Here is a 27,896-nt window from a genome sequence, read left to right on the forward strand (position 1 = left end):
ATATATATATATATATATAATATTAGTTATTTTTGCAAGAATTCTCCAAAACTGTAAAAATCTGTTTAGTTTTTTAAGTTTTTTTTTTATATAAAAGACAACTTATACATCTTTCATTTATAAAAGCAACAAAATCTGTGAACATCCTTTTTCTAGGCACTGCACTACTGCAATGGCCCAAGGAAGAATGTAAAGCAAAACCAAAATTACAGGCAACAAACTCAACACGAGCGCATAAATCAGCAGAGTGAAAACATGATCTGTTGCATGAGCCAAAAAGGAAAAATGAGCTCAGCAACTACAAGAAAATAATTCACAATTAATACTGGGACGCGCATTGCTCATAGACTGTTGACAGCTTAAATTAAGAAGCAGACAGACGCCGTGACATAAGCACGTCGACAGGAGGGCCGTAAAACAGAGACGGACATAACTCACAACTTACTGGTATGTGAGCGGCGTCACGAAATCGATTCACAAAATGCTTGTTAGCACAAAAACGCTTTGTGACTAGAAGTAGTGATCATCTGTAAATAAGACATTTTTCAAAGAGGGCGAAAGCATCATCCAGCAGCAGGACGGGAAACACTGTGACACACAGCATCACTTTAAATGAGTGGTTGTGGCCCGTAGCTGAAGTAACACAATTATTCCTCTACAGAATCCACCTCAAAGCCACAGCATCAGACTGCTGGTGGGTAAACAAACATTAACATATAAAATAAGACAACATTAACATTGATCGCATACACTACTCCTTGGAACATAGAGCAATATTATTTTCAGGGAACTGAGGACCCGAGTGCTGGAGCTTGTGCAACAGGCATAACATTATGACCGCTAATATTGTCCCTTGTGCCTCCAAAACAGTTGTGACTCATCAGAGAATGGACATATTGATGGTGTCCTGTGGTGTCTGGTAACAGACTGTTGTTAGTGGGGGTCTTTGGGTCCGATGGGTTGAGGGGAGGGGCCTCTGTGGATCATCCTACAGATACTTGAACAGTTTGGGATCTAGTGAATTTGAAGGCCAGGTCAACAATCGTGTTTCTTTTAGTTGTTCCTAATCTGTTTTTGTGTGTGTGTGTGTGTGTCAGGCTGCATCCTGTTGGTAAGTGTCACTGCTATGGGGTGGGGGTGTCTGGTCTGGTCTAGGTGGGTGGTACATGTCTGAGTAACCCAGCTCCCAGCTGAACATTAACCTGTCACAAGATGGTCAATGTTACTTACTTCTCCTCTTGGTGGTTTTAATGTTGTGGCTGATTGGTGTACACTGACGTACAGACGCCTTAACTGGGACAGTTGCTCAAAGTTAAGATATGCCAAGGATTTTAAAACTTATTTAATTTAACTTATAACCTAATGACTTATAGAAACCCACATTCAAACACGTAACATGGATTACACAACAAGTAGTTCGGACCAAGCAATCTGATTGGTCAATAAGACATTTAGAACGTGCTAAAAATCAGCATTACAGCTCGGCTGACTCATCACTAAAATTATTGCTCCGCCAAGTCTGTGGCAACATTGTATCCATCTCTATGGCAACACTGTAACTGTCAGAGCTGAAAAATACGCTACAGAATGGATCGGTTTGTTGTTAATTGCGATTTATTAATTATACGCTTTATTTTGTTGGTAATTGTTGTACAATCACAATATTACCCTCGAGGGTGTTCTTAAACGTAATTTGAGCACTTCGGTGATGTTTGCTGACCGCATCACTGTTGTGCTCAAATGACGCTAAAGCACACCCTCGAGGGTAATGTTGCTTAAGTCTTACACACAAACCAACACACTAGAACATTGTCCACTTACCATTAAGTTGACAAGATTCCACTGAGTTATTGTGGATTTCTTATGGGCATCCATGTCCTCATGCGATTGACTTTCCACTTGCATAATAATAAACCCACCTTAAACAACGATACGAGATGTTAAAGAACAAATATATATAAGTATATATATGATTGTTACTGTCTGTAACTGTTCAAGGGTTACTCCTACCCGTTGAGTTGCCTCACAAAGCCTGTTTTACTTTGTTTTTACATTCCTCCTCCTCCATACTTGAACTGCAGCATGAATTATCATAATTAGTAAAAGACAACATGAAAAAGAGGCGCAATTAAAATTATATAAGTCACAAAGTGACCAATTGATGCTATAGTGATCAATCTTAAGGACAATATTCGGTTTATTTGATCTATCTGTCTATGACTGTGTGCACAAACTTCACTGTTTTGTTGTTCTGCCATGGTAACGGGAGAGACTCCAGGACATCCAGGGGCATGTTCTACAATCTCGCCCGTCTCACCTCAGGTTCTGATGAGGTCATGGCAACGAAAGATCGTTGCTAGGCAACGGCCTTCTACGGCAAACTTCAATGGCAAACTTTTGGTCACATGGTGCAGCGTCTGTCAGTTCATACACCCAGAGGCTGAGGCTAGGGCATCATCGCAGATCGTACTTGAGGAAGTGGAGAGAGAGTGAACGCACAACACGTCAACTCATCATCGCATAAAACTACACAGAGAAGTCAGACATCAGATACTTTAACAACACAATTAATGGCCAAAATGTCCCTCCCAATCAAAAGCAAGGTATGTTTTAGGAAAATGCATCTGTGAGCTTGTTGTGTTTTCCATGTACACATTTCCTACATTGAAACACTCCGTGGTCACGCTTCTAGATATCAAAAAAATTTTTATTTATACTCCCCATGAATGCCCATCTCTGGCCGTGGCACTTTTTGGAGAGCCCATACTTTTGAATGTACTTAGTGAAGTGTGGAAGTGGATGACAAGTTAATATATTTCAATTTAGTCATATAGGTTTTTTTCTCAATAATTTGGGGATATGTCTGAGGATTTTTTTTATTTTTCTTTGAAGAAAATATACTTTAAGTCTACATTAGGTTACCTTATCATCAGCTAAACTGTTATCTTTGGTGGTTTCTAGATACATTTGTTCATATGCTAATTATGTAATTTTTTGTTTATGTCAAATTCCTCCTTGGAGACTAGTGAACAAGGTAGGTCCCCCAGCTCTGACAGAATTGTGGAGCTGTTGGCAGCAAAGATAACGGAGAAGGTGAACCACTTAATTGCTATGATCAAAGCTTCTGAGCAGGAGAAGAACTTTTTTAAATTTAGATAGTGAAAGTGCTTCTCCAACAAAAGTAATAGTCGGTCACATAGTCAGTATATTGTTGAGATGCTTAAATGACAAGATCGAAGATTATTCAAGTGACACCGGTTGAAACGTTAAGGAAAGGGTGGGAATCAGAGTCAGGACGTCTCATCCCGCGGGCAGCACCACAGACAACTGACACCTCACGGAGTCCTGAAGTAAACCATCAAACCGTGCAAAAAGATAATTCTCGGCGCGTATCTCGTTTCCCTGGTGAATCTCACAGCTAAATCAAATGACAAATCACTACACATCCCACACTTTGAAAGGATTTGGACAAATCTCATGGAGCAGATGGCAGGAGAATCGATTTCCACTCTCCAGGTCACAGTTCAAAAATGCACTTCCACCATTTACAACGAGCTTTGTAGGGAGTTTGGATCTGCCGAGTTGCTAGAAGATGCCTTGGTGTCGGGAGATGTGGCGTTTGATGAGGCTATTGTCAAGGCATTACAAGCCCAGATTAGGAAGTCCGCACAAAACAATGACAGCTTTTTTAAGAAAGTGAAAAGGTTTTTTGGCAAGAAGAGCAGCAAAGTTTCTCCATTTCCAATTGAAGACAACAGTCAGGAGAATGGATTGCAAAACAAACCGAAGAAACAGAAGTTCCTTATTTTCAGAAGGATTTTTAGTCAGCCATGTGCAAGACTTTCTGGCGAGTGTGCTGCATGCCCAATGACGACTATTACGAGTTCCAAACCTCATATGAGCGGGACATACTTCCAGCCTTTATGTTCTATGCTTTCACTTCAGTTAAAATTTTAACCTTATAATCTTACACTCTTAGGTCTTCTTCACATCAAAGCTGTTTGGTCTGACAGTTTGTTTTCTCCGATAGTTTGCTTCGTTTGAGCAGGTGTGAAAGCTCAACTGAACTCTGGTGAAGACCCAACAAGTGAACTCTGGTCCTCTTGGAAATGTGGGTCTCGGTTAGCCTGCAAGTGAACTCTGGTTCGGTTCATAGGCAGCGTGAATGCTCATCAGACTAAACACGTGACCAAATGTAGGAAGCAACACAATACGAAGACACTGAAAACCAAAACAGACACGGGGAGAGGACATTGTTTTCCTCCAGGGTCGTTTCTTTTTCATTCTTTTAACGTTTCAATTTCAAAAAAGAAATGTTCTCTACCTCGTTGCCTTATGTGGTCAAAGTTCACGGTTTGCTGAGCCATGTGTATTTGATCAATAACGAAAAGAAACACAATCCCCACAACAGCTAGCTTCAGCTGCGCCATGTTTGCCGTTGGTATTCAGCGCTGCTGACTGTTGACTTTCTTTCCACCGACCATTTGTTTTTCCGTCTTGGGAGAGAGGGAGGGATTTATCCTCCTACAATCAATCCAATTGGTCAACGAGCGCCCCTTTCAGCCATGCTCAGAAAGTTTGGTGAAATCTAATTTCTGACGCTCGGCAAAGTTCATGAGCAACGTCACACAACGTTCGCTGACTGGATATCAGAGGGGAAACCCGGAATTACAAATGGTCATCAAAAAAAGTCAACAGTCAGTGGCATTTAATACAAACGGCAAACATGGCACAGCTGAAGTTAGCTGTTTTGGAGATTGTGTTTCTTTTCTTTTTGTGTTTCGTTGTTGATCAAATGCACAAATCCTTAGCAAACTGTGCACTATGTCCACATGAGGCAGCGAGCCAGAGGCAACTTCTCTCTTAAAATAAAAGCTAAAAGAATGAAAAAGAAAGAGGAAAACAGTGTCTTCTTGCTATGTCGGCCTTGGTTTTCACTGCCTACGTATTGTGTTACTTCCTACATTAGGTGTTTGTGTTTACTCCAGTGGGCATTCACGCTGCCTACGAACCGAACCAGAGTTCACTTGCAAGCTAACCAAAGCCCACGTTTCCAAGAGGACCAGAGTTCACTTGTTTGGTCCGTACAAGAGTTTGGTTGAGCTTTCACACCTGCTCAAACAAAGCGAACTCTGGACTGTTTAAAGCAGACCAAACTAATCTGGTGTGAAAGCACATTCTGTTTGCATGTGTCCTCTATTGGCAGGTTTTCCCCAGGTACTCTGGCTCCTGACCATTTCACACATGCATCTCACTTCTTCTTCTTCCTCTTATCATTATTACTATTATTGTTGTGTTGCTAGATGTATGATTATTAGATTGAATCAATATTTTTAGTTTGATTCAATCAATCTCCGAATTTTACAATGTACGTAGAAATATTTCCTGCTGCGTCACTATCAAACCTATTTACTGCATTTTACTTAAATTAAAATTAAAATAACTTGTGCCTGGAGAGTGAGGATTCTTTGACCCTACAGTTGTCCCAATAATAACGTTATCACTGACATTGCAATGTGATGTTCTGAATTAGTTACCGTGGCCCAAAGAGACCTCACTGTAAGTGTATGGCTCTCACATTCAGAATACTACAGAGATACCACGTTGTTCTTGGTGCAGAGTCCCTCAAAACACAAAGAGAGATTGGACAAATGGTCAATGATCTCTGAACGCAAATGTCTGTGGTCATTTATTTAACTGAAATTTGTTATATAGTGACTATGGGCTTTCCTATAGATACCTCATACTTTATACGTTATTGTAAAATTTTCTTGAAAAGTTATGTATAAAATATGATAGAGCAGCAGGAATTTACTTCAGTCATCACTGTGCTGCTTTTAATAATGCAGTCATCATTAACCCTGTCACAATGGCATTTTTTTTGCCATTTTTTGCCAATTTAATTAAACTGATTATTAAATGCAAATGACTTATATATCTTATATTATCATACATCCACTTACAAAACATTTTAATGTCTTCTATGTCATTTTTTGCGAACTGGTCCCTTTGAAGACAATGGCCATTTGAACCCATGGACATCAACAGAGAATGGGCTTCATGCTTTGCCATAGTAATAACAATAATAATAATAATAATTTAGTGCCACTGTACCAATTTGCAGATAATGGGCTAAATCAGCTAGGCTAATGATCCACGGTAGCACACACGGTTAGTGGTTGTCTTTTTTTCGATTCGATTTGAAAAAAGCTTCATTACTCGAAGCTTCAATGACAACAGTGTCCTCTATTAAAACATTTAGTGGACAATAAAATGTAGAACATTCGAGCCTTTTCTTTTGATTGCTTCATGTTTGTGTGGGACTCCGACTGCACTAAATGTGGTTTAAAGCTGATTATAAATAAAATATACAGATATAACATAAATAGGAGTTTTCTACGAGAATCAAAGCCGTGACTCATTATCACAAGACTGTAGTGCTTCCTATGTTCACTATATTGCGCTGTGAAACATTTAAATAATGCTGCTACATTTATGAGATGTGCTCTACAAATACAGACTGATGTCATTTTTCCAAGTGAGACAGGCCCAAACGTACTATCTGTCTCCAATTATTCTCCATAAAAATAGGCCATGTGATATAACACTTCTAACTTTTCAAGTTAAGTGATGATCCATGTGACAAACCGAAGCTTCAACAGCTTCAAACGACACCAGACACGTGAGTGAACCACGCTGACCAAAAAGTGACAGATGAGCATAGAGATTAGCTACATTAGTTTGAATCATAGGTTTTAATACACTCTAAATTGCAAATTAATAAAATAAAAAAAAATGAGAAGAGATATTGTGCAACTGACTGTACCAACAGATCTGAAAAGTAGTCAGAGATATATTTTTACAGATATCTAAATGGATCACTGCATCCAGGCACCGAAAACTGGTGTTGTGGTTCACACTAAGTTTCAGATAATAGTAATTTATGCTTAATTTATGTTTTTTTTTGATGAAGTCATACCTTAAGTTACTTCTTCAGTTAGTTCTGTGGGGCTGTCAGACAATTTTGTCGATGTTGTTGTTTTGGTGTAGTTACGACCGACAGTAACTATTTCAGTTCCAACAATAAATAATAATAAAACAATAAACGGAATATTTGCGATCATTGTATTTGCTAACGTTAACGTTACTTCTCAGTAAAGCTCTTAGCGTTAGCATCTTTGATTTAGCTACATTTACCACAACTGAAATTAAATAAAACTAACTTAAACTAACTGAAACTGAGGCTAATCCACTTTTCCAACTACATAGTAGTTCGTGTGGATCACTGTCGAGTCCAATTGTCCTTAATTTGACTTGATAATCCACATTTTTTCCCGGTCTCCCTGTATTTACTGCTAGCGTTGACTGGCTTCTACACACTACTTCGATAAAAATCGTTTCCAACACTACACACAGTTCACCGAAAACATGGTATAAAAAAAACTAACTGACTAATTAACAAACCTACCTGCATACAGACACAGTGAAAGGGACCAATTGCCAAATAACAGAAGAATATCGAGCATGTTTATCACGGCTTTAGCATGCTAATTTAGCATCTTGGTTAGCTCTACAGGTAACCACCAAGTTAGCCTCGTTAGTTTATTCTGGCCTCAGTCTATGCTGTTGATACCAGCAAATTAATTGATTAATTTGTATTAAATACACAAATAAATAACCTTAGCGAACTGCACTGTCGACTGAAATCAGCCACAAAGCAGAATATTTTGAATAACACTTACATCTGCGTGGCACAGCTCCAGCTTGGATGCGAGTCCACTGTCGTATTGGCTCCAGTTGGTGAAACAGTCGTGTATGACTCCCGTCTGTCTTGAAATTTCCATGAAAATTAAATCAAGCCCCTTTTTGCTCTTGCTTCTCCTGAGGCTGGGAGTTGGTGTAAATACGTCTGCGAGACTTTACAGCCGTGCAAAAAGCAGCCTGCATACCTTTATTATGAATGTGTCTTAAAACGAAAACACTGCTTCCCTACGTAGAGGGAGGCTGAGGCGGTCTTATGCAAATAATTCATTTTCTAATTTGAAACTGGTTAAAAACGGAATGGGCTGACTGGGCTCACCCACAAAAACTGGTTGCGTGTTTGTATTATTTTCATCTTTTTTTGTCAGATGGTAGATATGCTACATGCCCCTCTAAATTTAAAATGAGTTACATTCAATGGACAGCTACAGCCCGACTTTGACAGTGTCTGGAATGAGTTTGGTTTTACAATAAATTGCCATTCCACGGGTATCATTAACAGATGGGCGGCCATTTATAAGTTTAGCTCATTTGGATGTAAATGCATGTTTTGGTTTTTAGCAGAACAGATGAAAAACAGATCCACGATCATTGGAGATTGGTGCATCATGTACATTTCATTTTAGGTGCAGCGAATGCGGAATAAAGAGCACTAGCACTGTGGCTTATAATGTGCGCCGAATTAGAGTATTTGCAGATCTACTGTTGCACTAATTATACAATAAGTGCAATTAAATGACTCCCTATTTAAATTACATTGTGTACCTATGCAAAAATAAGGATTTGTTCGCCTATGGTGAACCATCTCAGAGCGCATAGTAGTGTCTGCAGCTTATTGGACAATATTCAGAAGCAAGAGGAGAAAATGTCTGTAACGGCAACAGTCACTGACAGCAAGGAAAAGAATGTGGCTGAACTTTTTCTTTTGCTCTTTCTTTTTGTCTCATGTAGTAAACAAACAAAAAGAAAACATCTACAATACCATAAACAATTTATCGTTCACAATGTTGAGAATTCTTATGTTTTTTTCTTAACAGACTTGCAGATTTGCACAGAGAACATAGACCAGACACTAAAACTCTTTTCTGCAGATTGTGATCCAGCTACAGAGCTCCTCGCTATGTGCTCCTGAATGGCCAGATAGGTTAACACGAGTCCTCGGAGGACGTGGACAGCCGGCAGTTTTGTCTGAACATCATGGATGACCTTAAGTGAAAGGGCACGTGCATGAATAATGGACAAGCTGTGCAAATGGACTTGAGGAAGCTTCACAACAAAGGGAGGTCTTTAATGACAGTTTTTTTCAGTTTTGCTTTAAAGAGGGGAAAGCCTCAGGCTTCAGTATCTTGGGAAAACCAAGTCTATAGATCAGTTCTCCTTCTCTGTGAGTGTCTTTTCTCAACAACAGGTGTTAGAGATCCAAAATACAGGATGTTATCACAGCATATCACCAACGATTGTTGGGGAAAAGGAAAAGGGCCTCGAACAAACTTCCTAGCTTACCAGATATTTAGAGTACAACTATGATGCTTGCTTACTTTTAACAACAGCTGTCCTTCAACTATACATCAAGCCATCTTTTACTCTCACTTATAGTAATAGCAGTCTCCTCAGTGTCCGAATCGCTACACTCAGAGGAGGTACTGTCTTCCTCTTTGAAGGACTTAACTCTGATGGCCTTGAGTGCTTGAGCTCCACAGAGGATCCAAGCCAGTGGCTGCAACCGAAAAGTCTGAACAAAGACCGGCCAGAAAAATGAAGCTCTCTGTGGTGACGTTCATAACTCTAATTAGCTCTGTGGACTGACATAATGATCACACTACTGCTGCTGCTGACACACTGAACCCAGCAGTGAGGTGGGAGTCCTGTAATTGGCCCTTCACACAACGAGACTGCTACAAGGTTTTGCGGTATCTCCTGTTTTCTTTGTGTTAGCGGCAGATTATTTTTAATTTGGGTTCGGCTTTAATGTTCGGTGGACAAACTGGGACATCTGCCTTTTGTGGATGGCGTCGTGCTTCTGGGATCAGGAGACAGGTTTTCTATATTTGCAAGGATTAAGATAATACTGTCTCTAATATTGGATCGCAGCGGGTGGATGGGTAGTATACAGCAGGATCACGATGTCTTTTTCATTAAATACAGCAGCGTAACACAGCTGAATGCGTGTGTGATACTTCCCTTTTTTTTCACAGACTGGTAGATTTCCCTGCAAATTTAGAATGAATGAATGAATGAATAAATGCATGAACCCATCTGCAAGCATGTGAACATGCCTAGGCAATTTTGTGATTTTCATAAAGAACAGATGTGGCAAGCACAGTTTGCCTGACAAAAAAAAAAAAAAAAAAAACTGCGCTGTACTCCTTGTTTTTTCCTTCACCCAAATTTTTAAACTTTTACTCATTTTGAGAACACACAAAACAAACTTCTCCTCAAAACTGCTCGACCACGGGCTCTCCAAGAAAAAATTGGCGGATTTTATGCAAGCACAAGATACAAGTTGTGAATTACTGTCTGTTTTGGATGGATTATCTACACACTGTTGATATGTCGGCCTTGATCTGAACGGGGCCGTAGAGAGAGAGAGAGAGAGAGAGAAACGCCTGTCACAGACAGAAAAAAAAAGGAAGGAAGAAAAAGACTGATTAGGTTAAAGATGATAATTTGAACGAATAAACAGAATTGTGCAATGAAATAAACAGTTTGGTGTTTCTGACTCAGAAATAGCTACATGCGAGATTAAAACAAATGACTTCATCACCTTAGTCTTGGCACTCGGCTCGACACCTCCCCTCATATTAACACATAGAGAACTGGATGCAGTCCTTATCTGTCCTCATGCTCTGGAGAGCCAAGACTGATTACTGGCCCGTACTGTAGCTCTTTCAACAAATGTGTGTACTTGTGCTGACTGCCAAGTTTGAGGTGGTGATGTCATTTGTTTTAATCTCATCTGCATGTACGGGCCTACTTAGACCATGAAAGGCAAGATTTTATTCGTCACTTCAGCCTCCGTTCCTGTCTGTTTCTGTCTCCCTGTCTGTCAGTGTATATTTCTGCCAGTCTCAATCTGTTTCTATGACTCAGACAGCCTAGTCCTTCTGTCTCCCTGGGTGGAACACATAAATCTTGCATGACCACTGTGCTGGAGTCTCTCTGGAGCGGCATTATGATGCAAAATATGACTTTTATTCCCCTTCAAAATTGGTTCCTTATCTTTTACAGCATTGAAAATAGAGATGTTTTTCTCTCAAATTATGGTATAAATAAAATGGTTATTCTGTAAACATTTGTCCGTTTTCTAGCCGAGGGCTAGATGAGAAAATTCATGTTGACGCATCAGCTAAAGAGATGGAACCAGGAATCAATTAGCTTAGCTTAGCTTAGAGACGTAACACGTGCAGAAACAGCTTCTTTTGCTCTCTCCAACGTTTAAATACAACTTGCGGTTTGCTTGGGTTTGTGTTCTGGCAGGCCTTTTTACTTTTGTAAAGAGAAATGCAAGTTGTTTACCCCCATTTCCAGTATTTATGCTAAGCTAAACTAACCGTGGGCTCTAGCTTCTGCGTAGCCACTGAAGCCATATCCACTTTGTAGAAAGAAGTAGTTTGTTGTGTAAAATCTTTATGTTCTTACTTGCCAAGAACAAGAAAAAAAAAGACAATTACAATATCTAGGTTTCTGCGGGTGCAAAATTTCCCAGTAGATTCTTTAACCTTTTGAATAAAGAGACTTGACTGCTTCCAGTCTTTTTGCTAAGCTAGGTAAACCATCCGTGTGCTCTAGCTTTACATTTAGTGTACACAAAATGGAAATGGTATCGATTTTCTGATCTTACTCTTGCCATTAAAGATATTTTCAAAAATGTCAAATGAATCTTTGACAGGGCATCATTTCTGATTTGCAGTGTGTACATATAGACTTTACTTTTCACTTTACACTTTATATAACATCCCACTAAGACACTTTGGATCCGCACTGAGTAACTTTGGGATTGAAACACTTTAAAACGTCTATATATCTCATATCTGTACATAAATGCTGTATGTTCCAGGTAAATAGGACTGTAGATTGGACTGTATATTTCTTTTGTAATTCTTACTTACTACCTCATTCTTTTTCTATTTTTTTTAAGATTATTTTTATTTTATTTTACTTTACCTTATTTTATTTTCATTTTGACTCTTATTCCTATGTCTATGTCTGGTTCACATATGTTCTTCGTTATCCTGAGACTCTTGGACAAAACAGTTTCCCTGTCGGGATCAATAAAGTGATCTTGAATCTTGAATGTCTTGAATTTGAATGATACTTTCTTCTAGCTTTACCTTAGTAGTCCATAAAGTTTTCCCTGAAACATCCTCAAAGTTAGTTAAACATTCTTTCACACCGTCCGTCCACGTCGCAGGCGTGTTTGTAATTACCTTCCACTGCCGCACAAATGCTTTGAACAGTTGTCACACTCACACTGAGTGAAATACAAGGTGGCATTTTCATGGGGACTTAAAATGGAAAATTCTTAATGCATTTGGAAACCTTTTTTCCTTTTGAAGATATTTTCCCATGATTCGGGCTGACATATTTGGTATTTCTGGAAACCATGGCAATTTAAGTTCAAATCAAAATAAAGTTATGTGAACTGTAAGTATTTCTCTGGGACATATGATGACCAGGGATTTCGTAGGCCTAAGAAGTTGAAACACTGCCACCATGAGGCGAGGCAAGGAAATTCAATCCAATTTCATTTAATTTCAGGTAAACTCAACATGCTTTACATTAAAGTGCTCACAGAAGCAGTTGAACTGAGAATATACTACAACTACAAGAACACACAACACTGACTCTCTCTCCAAAGGGCACTGATAAATCACACATTTACCAACTCAATCACGACACAACTTAAATAAAACTACTGTTCAAAGTAGTTCAGGGACTCCTCTCGTTGTCATTCTACTACATACACAGTACATACTTATTCTGTTGTATTAGCATATCAGAGAGCACCCTTGTGATTTATTCTCTGAAAATCTAATTTACAGCCTAAGAACAGCACAGCAGGCAAACTGCTCTTGCTCGTTTCTTTATGCTTTGCACTCTGCGGGAATTAAGAAAATGGGGTGTAGAAAGTATCATCACTGATCATTTCAAATTGCTTCAGAACAAGCACAGCCATCTCAGAGCTTTTTAATATCCAACTGTGGAATATTCCAGCTACTTTAGATTGCATTCATTCCAGTGTCTTCTCATTTAAAATATCTTGGGGGGAGTAAATTAGCTAAATTGTTCAAAATGTGAATTAACGCGATGGTAGACTACCAGTAGCAGGGCGTTTCCCTGGGAAATACAGGTCAATCCCTACATCATTTCGGCACCAGTTTCTTTGTTTTATGTGAGCTGCAGGGTGAGTCAGAGCAGAGTGAGTAATGATTTAGTCATGCATACACACATTTTTCCTTTGGCTTTTACTAACTTCCTTCTCAGTGCACACACCCAAATACTCACCCATTTTGTGAGGCTGTTGTGGATATCTTTATTATCATTGAAAGCCAAATTTACAGCAGTCCTATGTTGAAAAAAAAAGAAAGAAAGACAAAAATAACCACACAGCAGGGATATTTTAGTGTGCTCATTTCATGCCAACATATTAGTTCTGAAAACATTTGAATGTGCTATAAAGTAAAAGTACATTTCTTATAATCCAAACAGTTTGTTGTGTCTAGATTTAAAATAATTTACCATTTGGACTGTAAATTTCAATTTATCGTCCGGTTTCTCCTCTTCATAGATATGTCTTTCATTTGGAATTATTGTGTTTTTAATTAGTTTGAATTTCTAGCAAATTAATAACAACTTATTTGATGGTACAGTTGACACACGTTGACATACAGTATAATGGCAGTACAGAGACTACACGAATTGGCCAAAATCAATTATGTGAGTTGAGTGTGGCAATATTTGATTATTAATTTATTTAACGATAATAATAATAATAATAATAATAATAATAATAATAATAATAATAATAATAATAATAATAATAATAATAATAATAATAATAATAAACTCTGCTTTCATATCCCTTTCACACCGGATCAACTTAATACGTAACGCCTTTTATTTTCAAAGGAAAGACCCGGAAGCAGTTGTTCCTCTTCTTCCGGTGTCCTCCACAGACTCGTCAACATGGCCCAGGCTGTCCAGAGGCTCGTTGCAAAAGTACCCAGTGCTATCGGGGGTGAGTCTTTTCGCCCTTGTTCTCTCCCTTTTCTCTTCTTTTAGCCATTTATAAAATGAGTTGGTGAAATAAAACTCGTAGTTACTCTTAGTTTGTTACTGCTGCGCGGCTTCAGCGTGACCTCTGCTACGGAAGACGGATGGTGTCAAAACAACAGCGAACCACTAAACTTTTTCTTTAAAAAGTTGCGACTTTTTGTTTTGTTCTCGTTTCACTAGCTTTTCGCTTTGCTATTCGTGAGCTAACGCAATTTCTGTGTTACCTGCAGCCGCTGTCACATACTCCAAACCCCGACTATCGACCTTCTGGCACTACGCCCGGGTGGAGCTGGTCCCCCCGTCCCCAGCTGAGATCTCCAAAGCCATAGATGCGGCATCGGGTCTGGTGAAGAGCTACAAGGCTGGACGCGTGGCGCAAACCACAGTCAAAGTGAGTCGATTGCACTTATGCAGTGATCTAAGTAATTTGTTGCCTTTTTTTTCCTGAGGGCCTCACTCGTCAAAGTTGCACTAAATTTGGTAAAGAAATGTTAGTCTCACTGTTAAATAATATATTAATCAGTTAATTGTCAAGTGACCCTTTTCTTTAGTCTTTGCTCCAAAGTAACAATAATTGCCTGACATTTAAGTAACTAGTAAATGAGAAAGTCAAAATATCAATGTGCAGCACAGAATAAGTATCTATGGACTAAGACATATTTAAACCATATGTTGTACTTCTTCTCTCTGGTCACCACTACAGGTCAATAAACAATATAAAATTAAATTCAGCGAAAAGATACATTCTGACTGCAGTAACACAACTGAACTAATCGCTTAAGAGACTGTAATGTGTTAGCTGGATATGTGTGGTGGCGTGTATATGGTGGTGGAATTGTTTGGTTGTCTTGATGTTATGGGAGGGACACAGCATATTTTACATGTGTTTGTTTTTGTTGTGTGAATTATGTGCTGTTTGGACTGTGGAAACAATTTTCCTTTGAAGGACAAATAATATTTGCCAGGCAAATGCATTACATGGTAGTTTCTGGGCTCAGATGTCCTCCATGTGGACAGCAAACCTATTGCCACTTACTACACAAATGACTGAAATGTATTGGCCAACAGGGTTAAACATTTACAAAACGTTGCACGTGTTGATTCACTGATGTAAGATAACCAACACGACGGTTCCGTGGGCAGACTGATCAAGCAATGTGAAGTTAATGCACAGCTGATTTTGACCAGTTTTATTGATGTGCATAATATGTGTAGCATGTGTTTTGTATTTGATTTGAGCAACATTTGTGTTACATTGTCAGGCTTCATGTAAACGTTATTGATCACCAACCTTTCTCTGATTCTAGGGAACTACTTTGATTCAGTAATCAAAGTAGTTTTGAATGAAAATTCTTCTTCTTCTGTTTTAAAGGATGCCTTAAGGAATGGACTCGTGACCATTGAGGTGCTGATGTGGTTCTACGCCGGAGAGTGCATCGGCAAAGGAGGCATCATCGGATACGATGTCTAAAATGTCTTGAACTTTTCTTTCTTTGTACCTCTAATCGTCACATTCTCAACAACCTGCTACAAATTTATCAAATAAACAGATGTTATAGTGGGAGAAACAGATTTTTTTCTGCCTCTCTGATATTTATTTGAACTGGGTCATATTTTATTCACAAAGAAATTTGAACGGGGACGTCAAACTGCAGCGACATATTAAAATATGCAGGGGACTTCATGCATGGCTGACTGACAGCAAAGATGTATATTTCATGACTACAAGAAGGAGTCTTACAATATCAGAAACCAATAAAATCTGTCTTCATTAAGATGAATATTTCATTTCCTGCTATGTAATGATGGACATCTCCTCTCTCTCTCGACTCTCTGACATTGTATTTACAACATTTCCCAAGTATCTGTGGAAGGCTTGCCTCACATCCTCTGGCTCCTCTTCTAGATTGGAGTGAATGAGCAACAGTCTGCTCAGTTGCGACGCTAAATTAAAGGGAGTTAATGTGTTAGCCAAGACATAACATATATAACTCATACAACAGATGTTGTCAGAGGACTGCAGTGCGATTACCTAAAGGCAGTCGTCCATCTTCAACTTCGCTGCCGGGTTTGTGGTGAGCTATGAGAAGGCTCTGGCTGTCGTGAAAACCCTGCGAGGCGATGAACATCGAATGCCATGTCTCGATGTCTTTGAGGTGACTTGGAACGTCAGGATTAAAAACTATCACCACACCATTGGAATCCTTTGTGAGTGCAGGCCAGCATGATTCAAATCTGTAAGAGAATACACTTTGTCTGCATGGAGGCATTGGAGGCACACAACACAGGAAATGACAAAAAATGAAAGTACTTGAATAAGGAACAGGATGAGCGTTACTTGTAATCTCCTGAACAGTCCCAAAGTTCGACTTCACATGTCTTGTTGTCACCACTTCCACCCGGCTGTAATTCAAATTCCAGTATCCTTGAGCAAACAGTACAAAAAAACAAAAGTTGTATTTAAGTTTTCATTCATCTAATTGCTAGTGACTTTCCATACATTTTTGGGTAAATGATTGAGTTTCCATTTTCTCAGGGGCTTAATGAGTCTGGGTAAACTGATGATATCACATGGATGGGGTTTGTACCTCACTCCTTGAGTAGGTCTGTATTCTCCTCCTATGTTTTCTGTTGTGTCAGAGAGAAAATTCGCAAGAACCGTTTTCCCACTCTGAAAGAAGGTCAGACAGATTCGTCACATTAGTCAAAGGTCAGAAAATCCAGAGAAGTTGTAGTAACACATTAACCCAGGCTCAGAGTGCAGCTTTGAGGTACTTTATTATTTACATATTTTGAACTCCTAATTAACTCCACAGTCAAGGGAAGTTTACTCACTTATTCTTGTCTGACGTTGTTCTTGATTGCTTTTACAAGTTATTTACATCATTAATACTGTCAAGACACCAGAGCGTCTTACAGATAACCAGCAGTCAGAAAGAAGTGAAGGAAATATTTAGATCTTTTCCTCGGGTAAAAGCAGTACAATGTAAAAAGAACTCAACTGCAAAGCTGAGCAGTTTTACATTAACTAGTGAAGGGAGAATGGCATCTTTCAATTGAATTGTATTTATATAGTATGAATAATACTCCAAAAAGTCTCAAGATACATTACAGAACATGAAACTCTGTATATTATATTATTTACTTACTTATTTCATTATTTATTTTCCACCTCCAAACACAGGGATTTATTCTATTTTTTTAAGTACATTATATATTACAGTCTTCTTCTCTTTACATTCTATGTATCAGAATGATAATAAAGCTGATAATAAAGCTGACTTTGCCTTTGGTAAAGTATACATGAAGCATATAAAAATGACACCAACAAGACTATATGATACAAGGTAATGCATGATACATGAGAAACTAATTAAGGGCAAAATGAAGAGTAGACGTTTAACTGATATGAAATTATCTACTATAATGTTAGAATAGTATTACTAATTCATAATGTTTATTGCGCAGTTTAATGCTGCAGCTGGAGCCATTTCATATTGATTACATGCTGTTGTGCAATTAAATGGTAGTAATTCAAACTCAAAAACCTAAAAAATTGGACTTGAATTGTAGAACAGATGAGTGTATTTAAGTTAACAATTAGTTAATATAAACACTTGCACTTACTTGACTTGTTTCGCTTTGTTTCTTTATTATGCAAAGACAAAACATTTCGACCATTGCTCGATACCTTTATCTGTTTTGAAGCAACTTGTATGGCTTACTGAGTATGGCTAGCTGTATTAGCTTTACTAAAGCTGCTTTAGACATTTACTTACCTCAGTAGGACCAACAAAGAGTATCTTTGCTTTAAACATTTCCACTCAACAGCCGCCAGTCAATAGCTCTTCGGCTAATTTTGATTAACGAAGCTCAGCCGCTAAGCTATACAAATACAGAAAGCTAAATTACACTAAATTATAGCCGACAGTATATTTAACAGCGATGTGCAGGTTTGCGAGTTTCATGCAAGGTATTAACAAGGTAAAAGTTATCCTGTGTTGATGTTAGCCGAGGATAGTTCACCGGATGCCGTGGTAGTAAACTTCCTTTTCGTTTCTATGGTTTCGAGAGGCCTCTGTGGTCTCGTTTCCCCATTGGCTGTTCGCAACTGTAATCAAATGTAACCCCGCCCACTCTGGCTGTAGTAAACGAATCAGCTGCGAGCTAATATAGTGATGTCATTACGTTGCGTCAAAACTGGCCAATCTGGATCGAGCTTTCAAGAAGTGGCTCTCCAGTTTGGAGTAGTGTTATTTGCAACAGACACAAGGCGAACGCGTAAGTACTATTTACAATCTTTAACGCATGTTCTTTTTTAAGAGATTACCATGTTTTATCTTAAGTAAGCACAGAAGAGGTTTCAGTTACTTTGCCTGGTTGAATTAACAGCGTGTTTGTCGTGTTTAGTGTAGCGTAAAGCTTTGCAACCTCTTAACCTTGTCTGTTGCTATGGAGTAAGCTCAATTAGCTTGCTTGACAACTGACTATCCAAACTAAAACACACCAAGTTGAGTGACTAAATTGAGTTTTTAAAGGGACATTAATGTAGACTCCTTGCCTGCTTGTGTGTTTTAACACTGTCTTCTTCTTTGTTGTTAATTTGTCATTAAGGGCAGGAATGTCTCCAGAGGATGAACTCCAAAGTCCCACCCTTGGATTCGGCTCCTCCAGAGATGATCTCATGATGAGTCGTGGTGATCTTGACAGCAGTCGTGAGCCGGGGAGAAGGACACGCAGCAGCCTCCGAACAAGAACCCCAGAGTCCGAGAGCAGCTGGTGAGGTCCATGTAGCCTAGTGTCGCCTACCACTTTGACAATTCACCCTCCAGCAGCCACATCATTGTAACACACTGTAAATCCTTTTCTTGCTTTCTTCTTTTTTCTTTAGTCATGGCGACGCTGCCAGTGGAGAGAGTCCTTTCCTGAAAATCCTGATGGACGCAGAAGCAGCTGCCAACTCTGCAGCAATCCAACTCGTATCCTTCAAAGACGCCATAGAAGATGAATTTGCTGTATGTTCGCGTTGGATCAAATCAATCCTTGAACTTTCACAGTAAAAAAAAAAAAAAATATTTCAAATGATTTCTTTCCCCTTGTCGTTTAAGGATTCAAGGCAGTCGGCCAAAGATAGGCGCCAGATCGCGCGGCAGAGAGGACTGCTGCTGGAGAAACTGGAGGATTTTAGGCGGATAAATAAGTCTGTGCGGCAGAAACTGAAACTGCTCCAAGATACAGAGGTTGGTTGCACCAGGTCGCTTGGCAAAAACAGGTGTTACAACCCCTAGTGTTTTAGCACAATGCTTACCTTGAGTGGGGTTGAGAAGTCTTCTGTGGGGAGACTTGGTTGTCTAGGGGTAGGAAAAAAGTTAGAACCGTTAAGAAGCACTTGGATCCGGCCTCTAAGTTCTGCCTTCCCACAAATATAAACGGTCTCTCCTATTTTTACTGCTGCACCGTATAAGCGTCAGTGATGATGATTTATGGCTCTATATTTGCAATTTCGCAGTAATTCAACTCCAAGAACTTAAATCTCTCCTACAAATGTGCAAAAATGTGTTTTTTCAATTACTACTTCTTTCAAGTAACTCATTTCTTTCCATGCAGGCTAATCGAATTGACACGGACAAACAGATTGATATCTTACTGAACAAGGTCACACAGGCTGAAAGTGAAAATGAGGTAAGTGTTTTAGCACGTTAATGTAACAGTGCTAGTGACACACCTTGTAACGGCAGTCGTGGTATCGTAAAAGAGCGACTCTTAAAAAGTAGTGGTTAATTGGAGGATTCGCTTGGTAAGAGGTGGTCACTTTGATGTTCAAAGTTGGACCAGGAACAGGTCTTTGCCATTAGTCTGTGTGCGATTTTGGATGCTAACTTGTTGTTTAGCTTTCCTTTTTAATGTGTGAATTGTGCGTGGTAGGTTTAGTCAGTGTCCAATGCGCTTGCCTTGAATTGCTGATAAAAGGATATAAAGTTTTTGAAATCTGCACGGATGTGAGATAAAGACGACTCCTCCTCTAACAAGTACCAACTGTCTTAATTCTTCTCCCCCAAAGCAATTAAAAAGAGGTTTGAATGAGGCCGAAAAGAAAGTTGAGGATCTCATGGACATGCGCAGAGAAGAGCAGGTAAACATGGCAAAGGTTTGGATGCAGATAGTCTTGCAGCCTATTGAAATCATTCGTTTAATGGTGTGTGTGTTCATACTGGCTACCGCAGGAGAACATAAAAAGTGCTGTTCACATGACCAAATCGGTGGAGGCGACTCGTGCTCACCTGCAGGGCCAGCTGCGCAGCAAGGAAGCTGAAAACAACCGTCTGACTGTACAGTTGCGGGTAAGAACGCTTTTTTTTTCGGCCAACTGATTCGTACACACGCTGCTTTTCACATACGTAACAATAAACTGCACACTTCATTATCTTTACCAGACTCTGGAGAGAACCCTGACTGAGCAGAAGTTGGAGATTGAGGCTCTAAAAGGGTCCTTTGCCTCCGTGTCTGAGAAGGCGGCGCAGGACAAAGAATCTCTCAAGAAAGCCACCAGAGCACAGAAACTGAGGGCCGAGAGATTTGAAACTGCCATTGAGAAATGCTACGCACAGCTGAAAGAAAAGGTATGAAAGTGGCTGATGTTTTTTTGAATTATTATCTCTTCTATACCCACTCACGGCTCGTTTTGACTGTGGCACGCAGGACGCTCAGCTGGCCAAAGCCCACTTAGAGAGAGACTCCAGGAGACAGCAGAAGGAGCAGATGACGGATGAGAAAGACAAACTGGTCTCTCACGTCGACTTGTTGAAATGGTCTGTACCTTCTCTGTTGGACGCACCGTCTCTTCTAGTTTGTAGTAGAAGCTGTTGTCACAGCAGTTTTCACTAACAAACTGTGTCACTCTCCAATAAAGTCAAATCGCAGACTTAACGGCGAGGCTGCAGAAGGAGAAGGACGAGCTAACAGCGGCTAATGAGATTGTGATGCAACGGGTTGAAAAACTCATCGCTGACAACGGAGACCTCAGCGTCAATAATGCAACACTCAAGGTAGGTGTTGCCCAGCAGCCTGCATGTGAGAGTCATTAAGGTAGAAGGAATAAAAACATTTTGCCTTTTAGCAGACAGCTCAAAGTTACTTGTGCAGGCAGCCGATCGAAGAACAACTTTAATGTTGTAATTTGATGCTAAGAATTTGTTTGATTTTTTTGTATGACTGCAGGCATCTGTAGATCAGCTGGAGCAGCATCTCGCTGACTGTGAGTCTGCCCTCGTAGAGGAGAAGATCGTCTCCCAGGAGAAGAAACATCAAGCCGAACAATTCCAGTGTCAGGTTGGGTTTGTTTGGTTTTTGTGGTGTAATGTGCAAGATATTAAACCGAGAAAGAATTTTTCATCTGGGTCGCACCTAACAACTTTTACCTTAAATTTCTGAATACATTCTTAGGCATTCGACGTACTGTTGTGTTTTATTTTCATCCAATCTTCTTCATCGTACTATAAATTTGTTGTGCTCTTGTAAAACGTATTTTTATTTTGTCTTTCTTTCTGAAGTTGTGTTTTGAAGAGTGTCCTACAAAGGCTTTTATGATCCTTGTGATTTTATCACCACATGTGGTCCAGGCGTCTGTCTGCATTCAGCTGCCTGTTGAATGATTCATCAGTGATACTTGTTTGTAGATTACTATTGTGGGCAAGGCCACAGCAGGCTTCTTCGTAATGTTCTCTGTGTTTTCTTTCAGGTTGCAGACCTTCAAAGGGAGATAGAAGATCTTAAGAGAAGACACACACATATTTTAAGAGAGACTGAGAAGATACAAGATGGGAAACAGTCAGAAGTGGAGAAGGTACCCCTCCCTTTTTATAACTCTTTTGTATGCATACATATTAATGCCTATTGGTTTGTTAATTACATATTCTGCTTTGTTCTCTTGATAACAAATCCTAACTTATTTAAGTGTGCCCAGCTGTACAGCGCTGCTTCTCCTGCTTTTGAATGGCCAGAGTGTGTGTTACACTTCTTTTTCAGCGGCGTAACATTTGTTGCTCCAGGACGTGCATGTGTCTTGACAAACGTAACCCAACAGTACTCCCGGGCAGCAAAACACTTTCTCGCTTTCCACTGAGGAGTAGGAGAAACGGCATGTTTTGCACGCTTGATGAATTCCACACATCTGTCAGCATCTCTTTGAGGGGTGTGATGAATATTTAGGTTAATGCTGTGTCTGTTCCCAACAACCTTCCTCCTTCTGCCCTCCTCCTCTGGAGCCCAGGTGAGGCAGGAGCTGCAGGGCCGTGTGGAGGAGCTGAAGGCTTACCCTGAGTTACTGAGTGCAGCTGAGCAGAGTCTCTTCGAGTGCCAGGAGAACCTGCAACGCTCGGAGAGGAAGTGCTCAGAAAAGTCAGAGTCCATTAGGCAACTTCAGGCTAAGGTGTGCAGAGGTGTCAGACCACGTGGAATGCAGTCGTTTTCCTACACCAGGCCACTAGGTGGTAGCACAACCCCACGTGTCTGCTGGTGCTTCTGCTTTCTGGTTGTGCTGAGAGGTTTGATGTGTATGTGATTGGGAAAACAAAAATCTCTGATTGCAGTGCAATCTTTAGATTGTAACCATCAGTGCCAAAGTACCCGTTTCAAAGTGTTTTGTGCTGTGTGAGTCCTCTTCTGTCATCCACATGTTGTGTTGTGATAACTGCTCGTTTTGTGTTTGAATTATCGTAGCAAACCTCGTTACATTGGCTGTTGAATTTGAATCATTTTTGCATGTTATGTGAGTTACCTCCTCCCTTCACCATTTGCTCATTCGGGCGATTCTGAGTTTCTCCTTTTACATACTCAGTTTGAGAGTCAAACCAAACAGCTGAGATCATCCGCGGAGATGAAAGACTCCATTCACGAGGCCAACGCGCAGCTACTAGAAAACATCAATTCCGTCCAAAAGTAAGAACTCCGGTGTGAAACACGTGGCTGCTTGGTACAGAGGCAGAAGTTGCTTACCACGCTCATGCTGTTTTGTGTTTGCAGGAAGATGGAGAAGCTGCAGCAGGAGAATCTGGAGCTCGTACGGAGGCTTGCAGCTCAGGAGGAAGCCCTCAGCTACAGCAACCGGCAACTGGATCAGCGCTCGTCTGAGTGCCAGGCCCTGAGCCGGCAGCTGGAGGCGGCTTTAGCAGACGTCAGACAACAGGTACAATTCACAGACAGTCAAATGATGTCGAAGTAAAAAAGCAATGCAAGAGATTTGAGGGTTGCAGCTGAGGCAGAAATGCTCTCGTCACCACAAATCAGCAAGAGGAAAGCACCTGGAGAATACACATGGAGCAGTCTTAGTGTTCACTTCACAACAGACCTATACAGTACATCCGGTCTACGGTGGATGAAGAAGACGTAGCACACTGGACGTTTTGTCCGGTAGTTCACATTTTTTTCACCCTGTGTCCAGGTCAGCAAGGTAAAGGACCAGGCCGTTTCCAGAGAAGACGTCCTTCAGACGAAGATCCTGGAACTGCAAGCAGAGAAGAGCAGAAGGGACAACGAGCTGAGGCTTCTTCGCCAGAGCAAACTCACCGTGAGTGTCCTTCTCTTTAAAAAATATCCTAAAGGAGCACGCGCGCTCGGATTGCGCTGACGGGATGTGTCGTCGCTGTGCGTGTCTCACCCTGCAGGCGGAGAAACAGTTCGAGGTGCGCATGAAGGACCTGCAGCTCAGTCTGGACCAATCAGAGAGCCACAAACAAAGCATTCAGAACTACGTGGATTTCCTCAAAAACTCCTACAAGACGATGTTCGATGAAGGGCTGCAAGCATCAACGTTCGGATCGTCGTATTTTCTAAAATGACGAAGGTTTGCGTGAGTGTGAGTGCGAATGGTTGTTTCTGTGTTGGCCCTGCTACAGACTGATGACCTGTCCAGGCTGGGACAGGCTCCAGCCACCACCACCACCCTAGTGAGGATAAGCGGTAGTAGGAGATAAGATTTTGCATTTAAAATGTGTTTTTGTGTGCTGTTATATTTATTATATTAAATTAAAATGGGGCAATAAAATGGAAGCTGTGTTTGGATAGCTTTGGATAGTTTTCAGGGAATTCTAATGTTGTGTTGAGATATTTTGATGGTTGTTTTAGCTCAAACACAGATGCAGATTTTGGATTTCGAACTTGGTGCTACGTATACGACAATGAGCCAACTGCATAAATGTTGTGTGAGGTGAGCCTAGCTTTAACTCTTTTTAATTTGTTGAGTAAGACCATTTCATATATATTCACCCCTTTCTAAGCTGACAGCGACGTATTGTTTCAATAGAAATGTTTGAGCACTTAAATAATGCATCAAGAATCTGGTCTATTGGAAAAACATTAAGAAAAAGAGGGTTTTTTACTAATGTTTCATGGAGATAATGATTAATCTAAAGAAGAAAAAAGAGCTTCTACTAGAAAAACAGTCCCCTCTAGTGACACATTCATTTTAAAATGTGTCACTAGAGGGGACTGTTTTTCTTCTCAGCAAAGTGTCTCACATTACCCACAAAGCATTGTGGCCTGTCTCATAAACTGTATCTCCAGGTGAAAGACATTTTTTGTCCCGCTTTTTACATAATTATGAAAATAACTTGAAAATAACGGTGCTTGTATCCCAGCCACGGTTCTCTGTGATGCAGTGAACTTTGCTCCTGTTTTAAATCGTCATAAATGTTCTACTGTTGAACTTGTTTGAGGAGATCACACAATATTGGACGTGTGGTTTGTTCTGATCCTCAGCTGGACTGAGATGAATGGGGCTGAAACTCAAAAATGTTTAGCTGTCGGCTGTGACGCTCATGCCTTCAGGATGCAAAATATAATTACAGAGACACATGAAACGCTGGGGTATATTCCAGCTGGTTTAAACTCTGGTTTGCTTTGGTAATGGAATTTCTTTTTTTTTATATCACTGAGGCTTAGGGCCAAACACAAGAACTCAGGTATCTGCTGCAGCATGATTTAGCCAGATTTATGGTAGGACAAGTCGTCCTGTGCTGTGTTTGTAACGTTCTGTCCTGCTGTTGTTTCTTGTGGTCCTTCGCTGTATCTATGGTATTAAACTACTGAGTCCAAACCTCTGATGTGTTCATCCTGCGGATCTATTCCCTCCAGTTTTAGAGACAAAGCTTTAGTTTATTGTGCTCTCCATCAGTGAATGGGACCATTTAATCTCTGTGTGCGTCAGTAACCACATTCTTTATGGTCTTAGTGGTTTACATAATTCTGTTGATCACTCCAGCTTTCGGCCGCTGTTTACATCAGTAATTTAGTTGGCTGCACCCTGAACTTATGCTCTCATTAAGGCTCTTTTCTAAAGAATCAAAAACAGATATCCCCTCCCCTGAGGTCAGGCACAGGACACCCGACTACTAAATTCACACACCAAGTCGTCATTTAGATTTGCACTTTCCTGCCTCCAACTGTTGTCAGGGTCGTCCTCTATTCTGCGCGTCATAAATCTCCATGGAAAGTTTAGATGATCCTGTAAGCCTGCAGCCTTTTCATTAAACAAAATTCTGCGGCCTGTGCCCAGCATCTGTCGAGCAGCAGGAAAACCACTCAGAAGTTTACATTATAGTCGTTCCCTGAAGTATTCAGTGTGATGTGGGTCCTCCCAGAAGTGGGTCAGCCAGATGTTCAAGAAAATGGTGTGTGTTTTAGAATAGACCCCCACCAGTGTGTGATCCTTGCAACTTAGAGTTCATTTTCTCTCAAAGACATTAGCAAACTGCATTGGATTTCTTCGAATTTATTAGAGGGGAAATCAAAAAGATTGACAGTTTGATAGAAATTAATGTACAATAGCATGAGCAACATTAAAAATGACGGTACATTAAGCAAAATAAGAAACATGAATTGTTATAAATAGAATGTAATACAAAGTACATAAACATGGCAACACATTGTCCAATGACTCATTCAGTAGCTGCCATTTATGCGATATCCGTGTTGTCATGTGTTATGTTTTTCAAGAAGAGAATATTCACGAGGTAAAAGAGGCTTCGCAAAGAAGCAAACTAGAAAGCTCCGATGCTACGAAGCGTGAACGATGCATTCAACCTCACGGGTGCAGTTTTCCCCTCCGCGCTTCGTGAGTCGTCTTCTCCGCTTCGTTACATTTTCAGTTTGTGTACGAAACTTCCGTAGAGGTCAGGCGACTTCTCGCTGCCGCCCGAGCAGCTGAGGTCACACTTGCAGGACTCGATCATCATCACCATCCTCCTGAGGGTCTCCCCGTTCTTGCACCGGAAGTGGACAGGCGCCGTCTGGGTCCGGTGAGGCCTGCAGCACCGGCCGTCCGAGCAGGACCCGCAGTACTTCGGCTGGAACTTCTTCAGACTACGGCAGCCTGCGTAGGACAGTTTAACCGGGTGGCTGACCTGTCCTGTGTGGCTGCATTTTTGGCCTTTCTGCTGCAGGGTGAATGTGGAAATATATGCGTTAAATTTTTACATTTTAGACCAGCCGGTAATGAGATACGTTCATCAGGAGATAAAGGGTTACCTTCTTGGTAATTTGTTTGCAGGGACGGACTTCACAGATCCGAGTTTCTTTCACCAGTTTGCACTCGGTGTTGATGTTGGACATTCTGCTGGACACTCCAGATCCACAGGATTTGGAGCAGGGCGACCAGGCTGAGGTCTGAGTCACACACTTGACTCCCATGGCAACCATGTGGCCCATTGGAAGGCTCCTGAACGCTGTCAAAATAATAATAAAAGTAGTTATAGATGTGGAACAGCTGCAATTATTTTCTCATATTTGTAACAAGCTGCTCACCAGCTAAAGACTTTTCATCTCCTCCCCACAAAGGAGCCAGTTCATTCTTGTCACTGAGATCGTTTTCAGACAGCTTGTCTTTGCCGTGCTTTCTCCTGAGCCTCTTTGCCTCCTCGGGACAGAGGAGTTGTTCGCAGCACCGGCCCAGAACCTTGACCCGCCTGGGATTCGCGCAGCCCAGTTTGGGCAGCGAGAGCTCGTGAGGACACAGTGAGACGCATCCGACGGCGCCGTCAATGCAGGTGCACTGGTGTTTGCAATGTGGACGGAAGGTTTCGCCGTTCTGGTAGATCTTGCTGTTGTACTCGCAGGATCTTCCATCTGATTTGGCTGTTGAAGGCAAACCAGGGGGACGTTCGGTGAGGACAACGACACACAGGGGGGGAGGTTCATAAGAAAACCAGAGAAAAGGAAGTCACTGTACCTCGACAGACGCCCTTAGCTGAACTGTGTCCGCCTCCAAAGTTGCACTCAAGGCCCTTGGCGGTGTCACATGGCTGTGTCTGGCTGCAGTCTTCAAAGAGCTGCCGCGCACAAACCATACAGCATCCGCAGCTGTCTGGGAGGAGACTGACTCCGGCTGGACAGTCTGGGACGTCAGGAGGACACCGGCAGTCCTTTGGACACGAGGATGACACCTGGGAAAAGACATTGTATTTACTTCCAGAAATTTGGCACTAACATGGCAGCTCAAGTTAAAAAAAAAATAAGAAAGAGGGCTCACTTCCTCACCTGTGTAGCACAGATGATCACAACGACAATGACTCTCCACATCTTCAGACGCTAAGGAAAGAGAATCCCCTCTCTATGAAACACCAGACCTGGCAGTGTGCTGACGAGTGCTGCTCGCTCTCCCTCTTTTGGAGTCCCCATCTCCTTTTTATTCGCTCCGAGCAGATCTGACGTATGCGCGGGCTGAAGAGGTGTCCTAAAACTATGAGAGGAATGCCTCTCCACATGTCCTCCCATAAGCCCATAAGAAGTTCCCCTCCTCCTCCTCCTCCTCCTCCTTCTCCCCCTCCTCCCCCCATGTCTCCCGCTCAGAGCGCACCCTGTACAGC

General features: G+C 41.0%; 4 protein-coding genes across 7 annotated transcripts; 2 read left to right on the forward strand and 2 right to left on the reverse strand.

Moving 5' to 3' along the window:
* Positions 1–13,861: 13,861 nt before the first annotated feature.
* On the forward strand, positions 13,862–15,609 carry LOC125011183 (ATP synthase subunit g, mitochondrial-like). The gene is made up of 3 exons (XM_047590271.1): positions 13,862–13,999; positions 14,268–14,428; positions 15,410–15,609. Exons 1-3 carry the CDS (start codon positions 13,948–13,950, stop codon positions 15,506–15,508), a joined length of 312 nt encoding a protein of 103 aa, XP_047446227.1. The 5' UTR covers positions 13,862–13,947; the 3' UTR covers positions 15,509–15,609.
* ift22 (intraflagellar transport 22 homolog (Chlamydomonas)) lies at positions 15,603–18,084 on the reverse strand. The gene is made up of 5 exons (XM_047590270.1): positions 17,817–18,084; positions 16,626–16,708; positions 16,376–16,462; positions 16,070–16,272; positions 15,603–15,981 (listed from the first exon to the last, which is right to left on the reverse strand). The coding sequence occupies exons 1-5, from the start codon at positions 17,853–17,855 to the stop codon at positions 15,833–15,835; spliced, it is 561 nt and encodes a 186-aa protein (XP_047446226.1). The 5' UTR covers positions 17,856–18,084; the 3' UTR covers positions 15,603–15,832.
* A 147-nt stretch (positions 18,085–18,231) lies between these two features.
* LOC125011181 (outer dense fiber protein 2-like) lies at positions 18,232–24,459 on the forward strand. 3 transcript variants are annotated; one of them, XM_047590267.1, is made up of 17 exons: positions 18,232–18,318; positions 18,652–18,816; positions 18,929–19,052; positions 19,146–19,277; positions 19,645–19,719; positions 20,099–20,170; positions 20,262–20,378; positions 20,472–20,657; positions 20,737–20,846; positions 20,948–21,083; positions 21,256–21,366; positions 21,776–21,880; positions 22,307–22,465; positions 22,874–22,974; positions 23,059–23,221; positions 23,477–23,602; positions 23,700–24,459. In XM_047590267.1, the coding sequence occupies exons 2-17, from the start codon at positions 18,659–18,661 to the stop codon at positions 23,871–23,873; spliced, it is 2,049 nt and encodes a 682-aa protein (XP_047446223.1). In that variant the 5' UTR covers positions 18,232–18,318; positions 18,652–18,658; the 3' UTR covers positions 23,874–24,459. The 3 variants fall into 3 exon arrangements, with proteins under 3 accessions (XP_047446223.1, XP_047446222.1, XP_047446224.1); XM_047590266.1 differs by having other exon boundaries at positions 18,236–18,318; positions 18,657–18,816; XM_047590268.1 differs by lacking the exon at positions 22,307–22,465 and having other exon boundaries at positions 18,237–18,318; positions 18,657–18,816.
* Positions 24,460–25,784: 1,325 nt separating this feature from the next.
* Positions 25,785–27,829, reverse strand: LOC125011107 (CCN family member 1-like). Of its 2 annotated transcripts, none has more exons than XM_047590133.1 (5): positions 27,568–27,829; positions 27,260–27,473; positions 26,836–27,165; positions 26,560–26,756; positions 25,785–26,465 (listed from the first exon to the last, which is right to left on the reverse strand). In XM_047590133.1, the coding sequence occupies exons 1-5, from the start codon at positions 27,607–27,609 to the stop codon at positions 26,169–26,171; spliced, it is 1,080 nt and encodes a 359-aa protein (XP_047446089.1). In that variant the 5' UTR covers positions 27,610–27,829; the 3' UTR covers positions 25,785–26,168. The 2 variants fall into 2 exon arrangements, with proteins under 2 accessions (XP_047446089.1, XP_047446088.1); XM_047590132.1 differs by having other exon boundaries at positions 25,785–26,468; positions 27,568–27,823.
* Between the last annotated feature and the right edge of the window lie 67 nt (positions 27,830–27,896).

Source organism: Mugil cephalus, chromosome 7 (genome assembly GCF_022458985.1).
Source record: "Mugil cephalus isolate CIBA_MC_2020 chromosome 7, CIBA_Mcephalus_1.1, whole genome shotgun sequence".
Lineage (NCBI taxonomy): Eukaryota > Metazoa > Chordata > Actinopteri > Mugiliformes > Mugilidae > Mugil > Mugil cephalus.

What these genes read in the sequence shown, in the direction of transcription:
- LOC125011183 (XM_047590271.1), top strand. Translation starts at nt 13,948, where the DNA reads ATGGCCCAGGCTGTCCAGAGGCTCGTTGCAAAAGTACCCAGTGCTATC. An exon ending in AGTACCCAGTGCTATCGGGG is followed by an intron (nt 14,000 to 14,267) that starts GTGAGTCTTTTC and finishes TGTTACCTGCAG; the next exon opens with CCGCTGTCACATACTCCAAA. An exon ending in TGGCGCAAACCACAGTCAAA is followed by an intron (nt 14,429 to 15,409) that starts GTGAGTCGATTG and finishes TCTGTTTTAAAG; the next exon opens with GATGCCTTAAGGAATGGACT.
- ift22 (XM_047590270.1), bottom strand. Translation starts at nt 17,855, where the DNA reads ATGTTTAAAGCAAAGATACTCTTTGTTGGTCCTACTGAG. An exon ending in GACTGTTCAGGAGATTACAA is followed by an intron (nt 16,273 to 16,375) that starts GTAACGCTCATC and finishes ATTCTCTTACAG; the next exon opens with ATTTGAATCATGCTGGCCTG. An exon ending in AGATGGACGACTGCCTTTAG is followed by an intron (nt 15,982 to 16,069) that starts GTAATCGCACTG and finishes CCTTTAATTTAG; the next exon opens with CGTCGCAACTGAGCAGACTG.
- LOC125011181 (XM_047590267.1), top strand. Translation starts at nt 18,659, where the DNA reads ATGTCTCCAGAGGATGAACTCCAAAGTCCCACCCTTGGATTCGGCTCC. An exon ending in CACGTCGACTTGTTGAAATG is followed by an intron (nt 20,847 to 20,947) that starts GTCTGTACCTTC and finishes TCTCCAATAAAG; the next exon opens with TCAAATCGCAGACTTAACGG. An exon ending in TAGCAGACGTCAGACAACAG is followed by an intron (nt 23,222 to 23,476) that starts GTACAATTCACA and finishes CCCTGTGTCCAG; the next exon opens with GTCAGCAAGGTAAAGGACCA.
- LOC125011107 (XM_047590132.1), bottom strand. Translation starts at nt 27,609, where the DNA reads ATGTGGAGAGTCATTGTCGTTGTGATCATCTGTGCTACACAG. An exon ending in TGATCATCTGTGCTACACAG is followed by an intron (nt 27,474 to 27,567) that starts GTGAGGAAGTGA and finishes GTCTTTTCCCAG; the next exon opens with GTGTCATCCTCGTGTCCAAA. An exon ending in GCAAACAAATTACCAAGAAG is followed by an intron (nt 26,469 to 26,559) that starts GTAACCCTTTAT and finishes TTCACCCTGCAG; the next exon opens with CAGAAAGGCCAAAAATGCAG.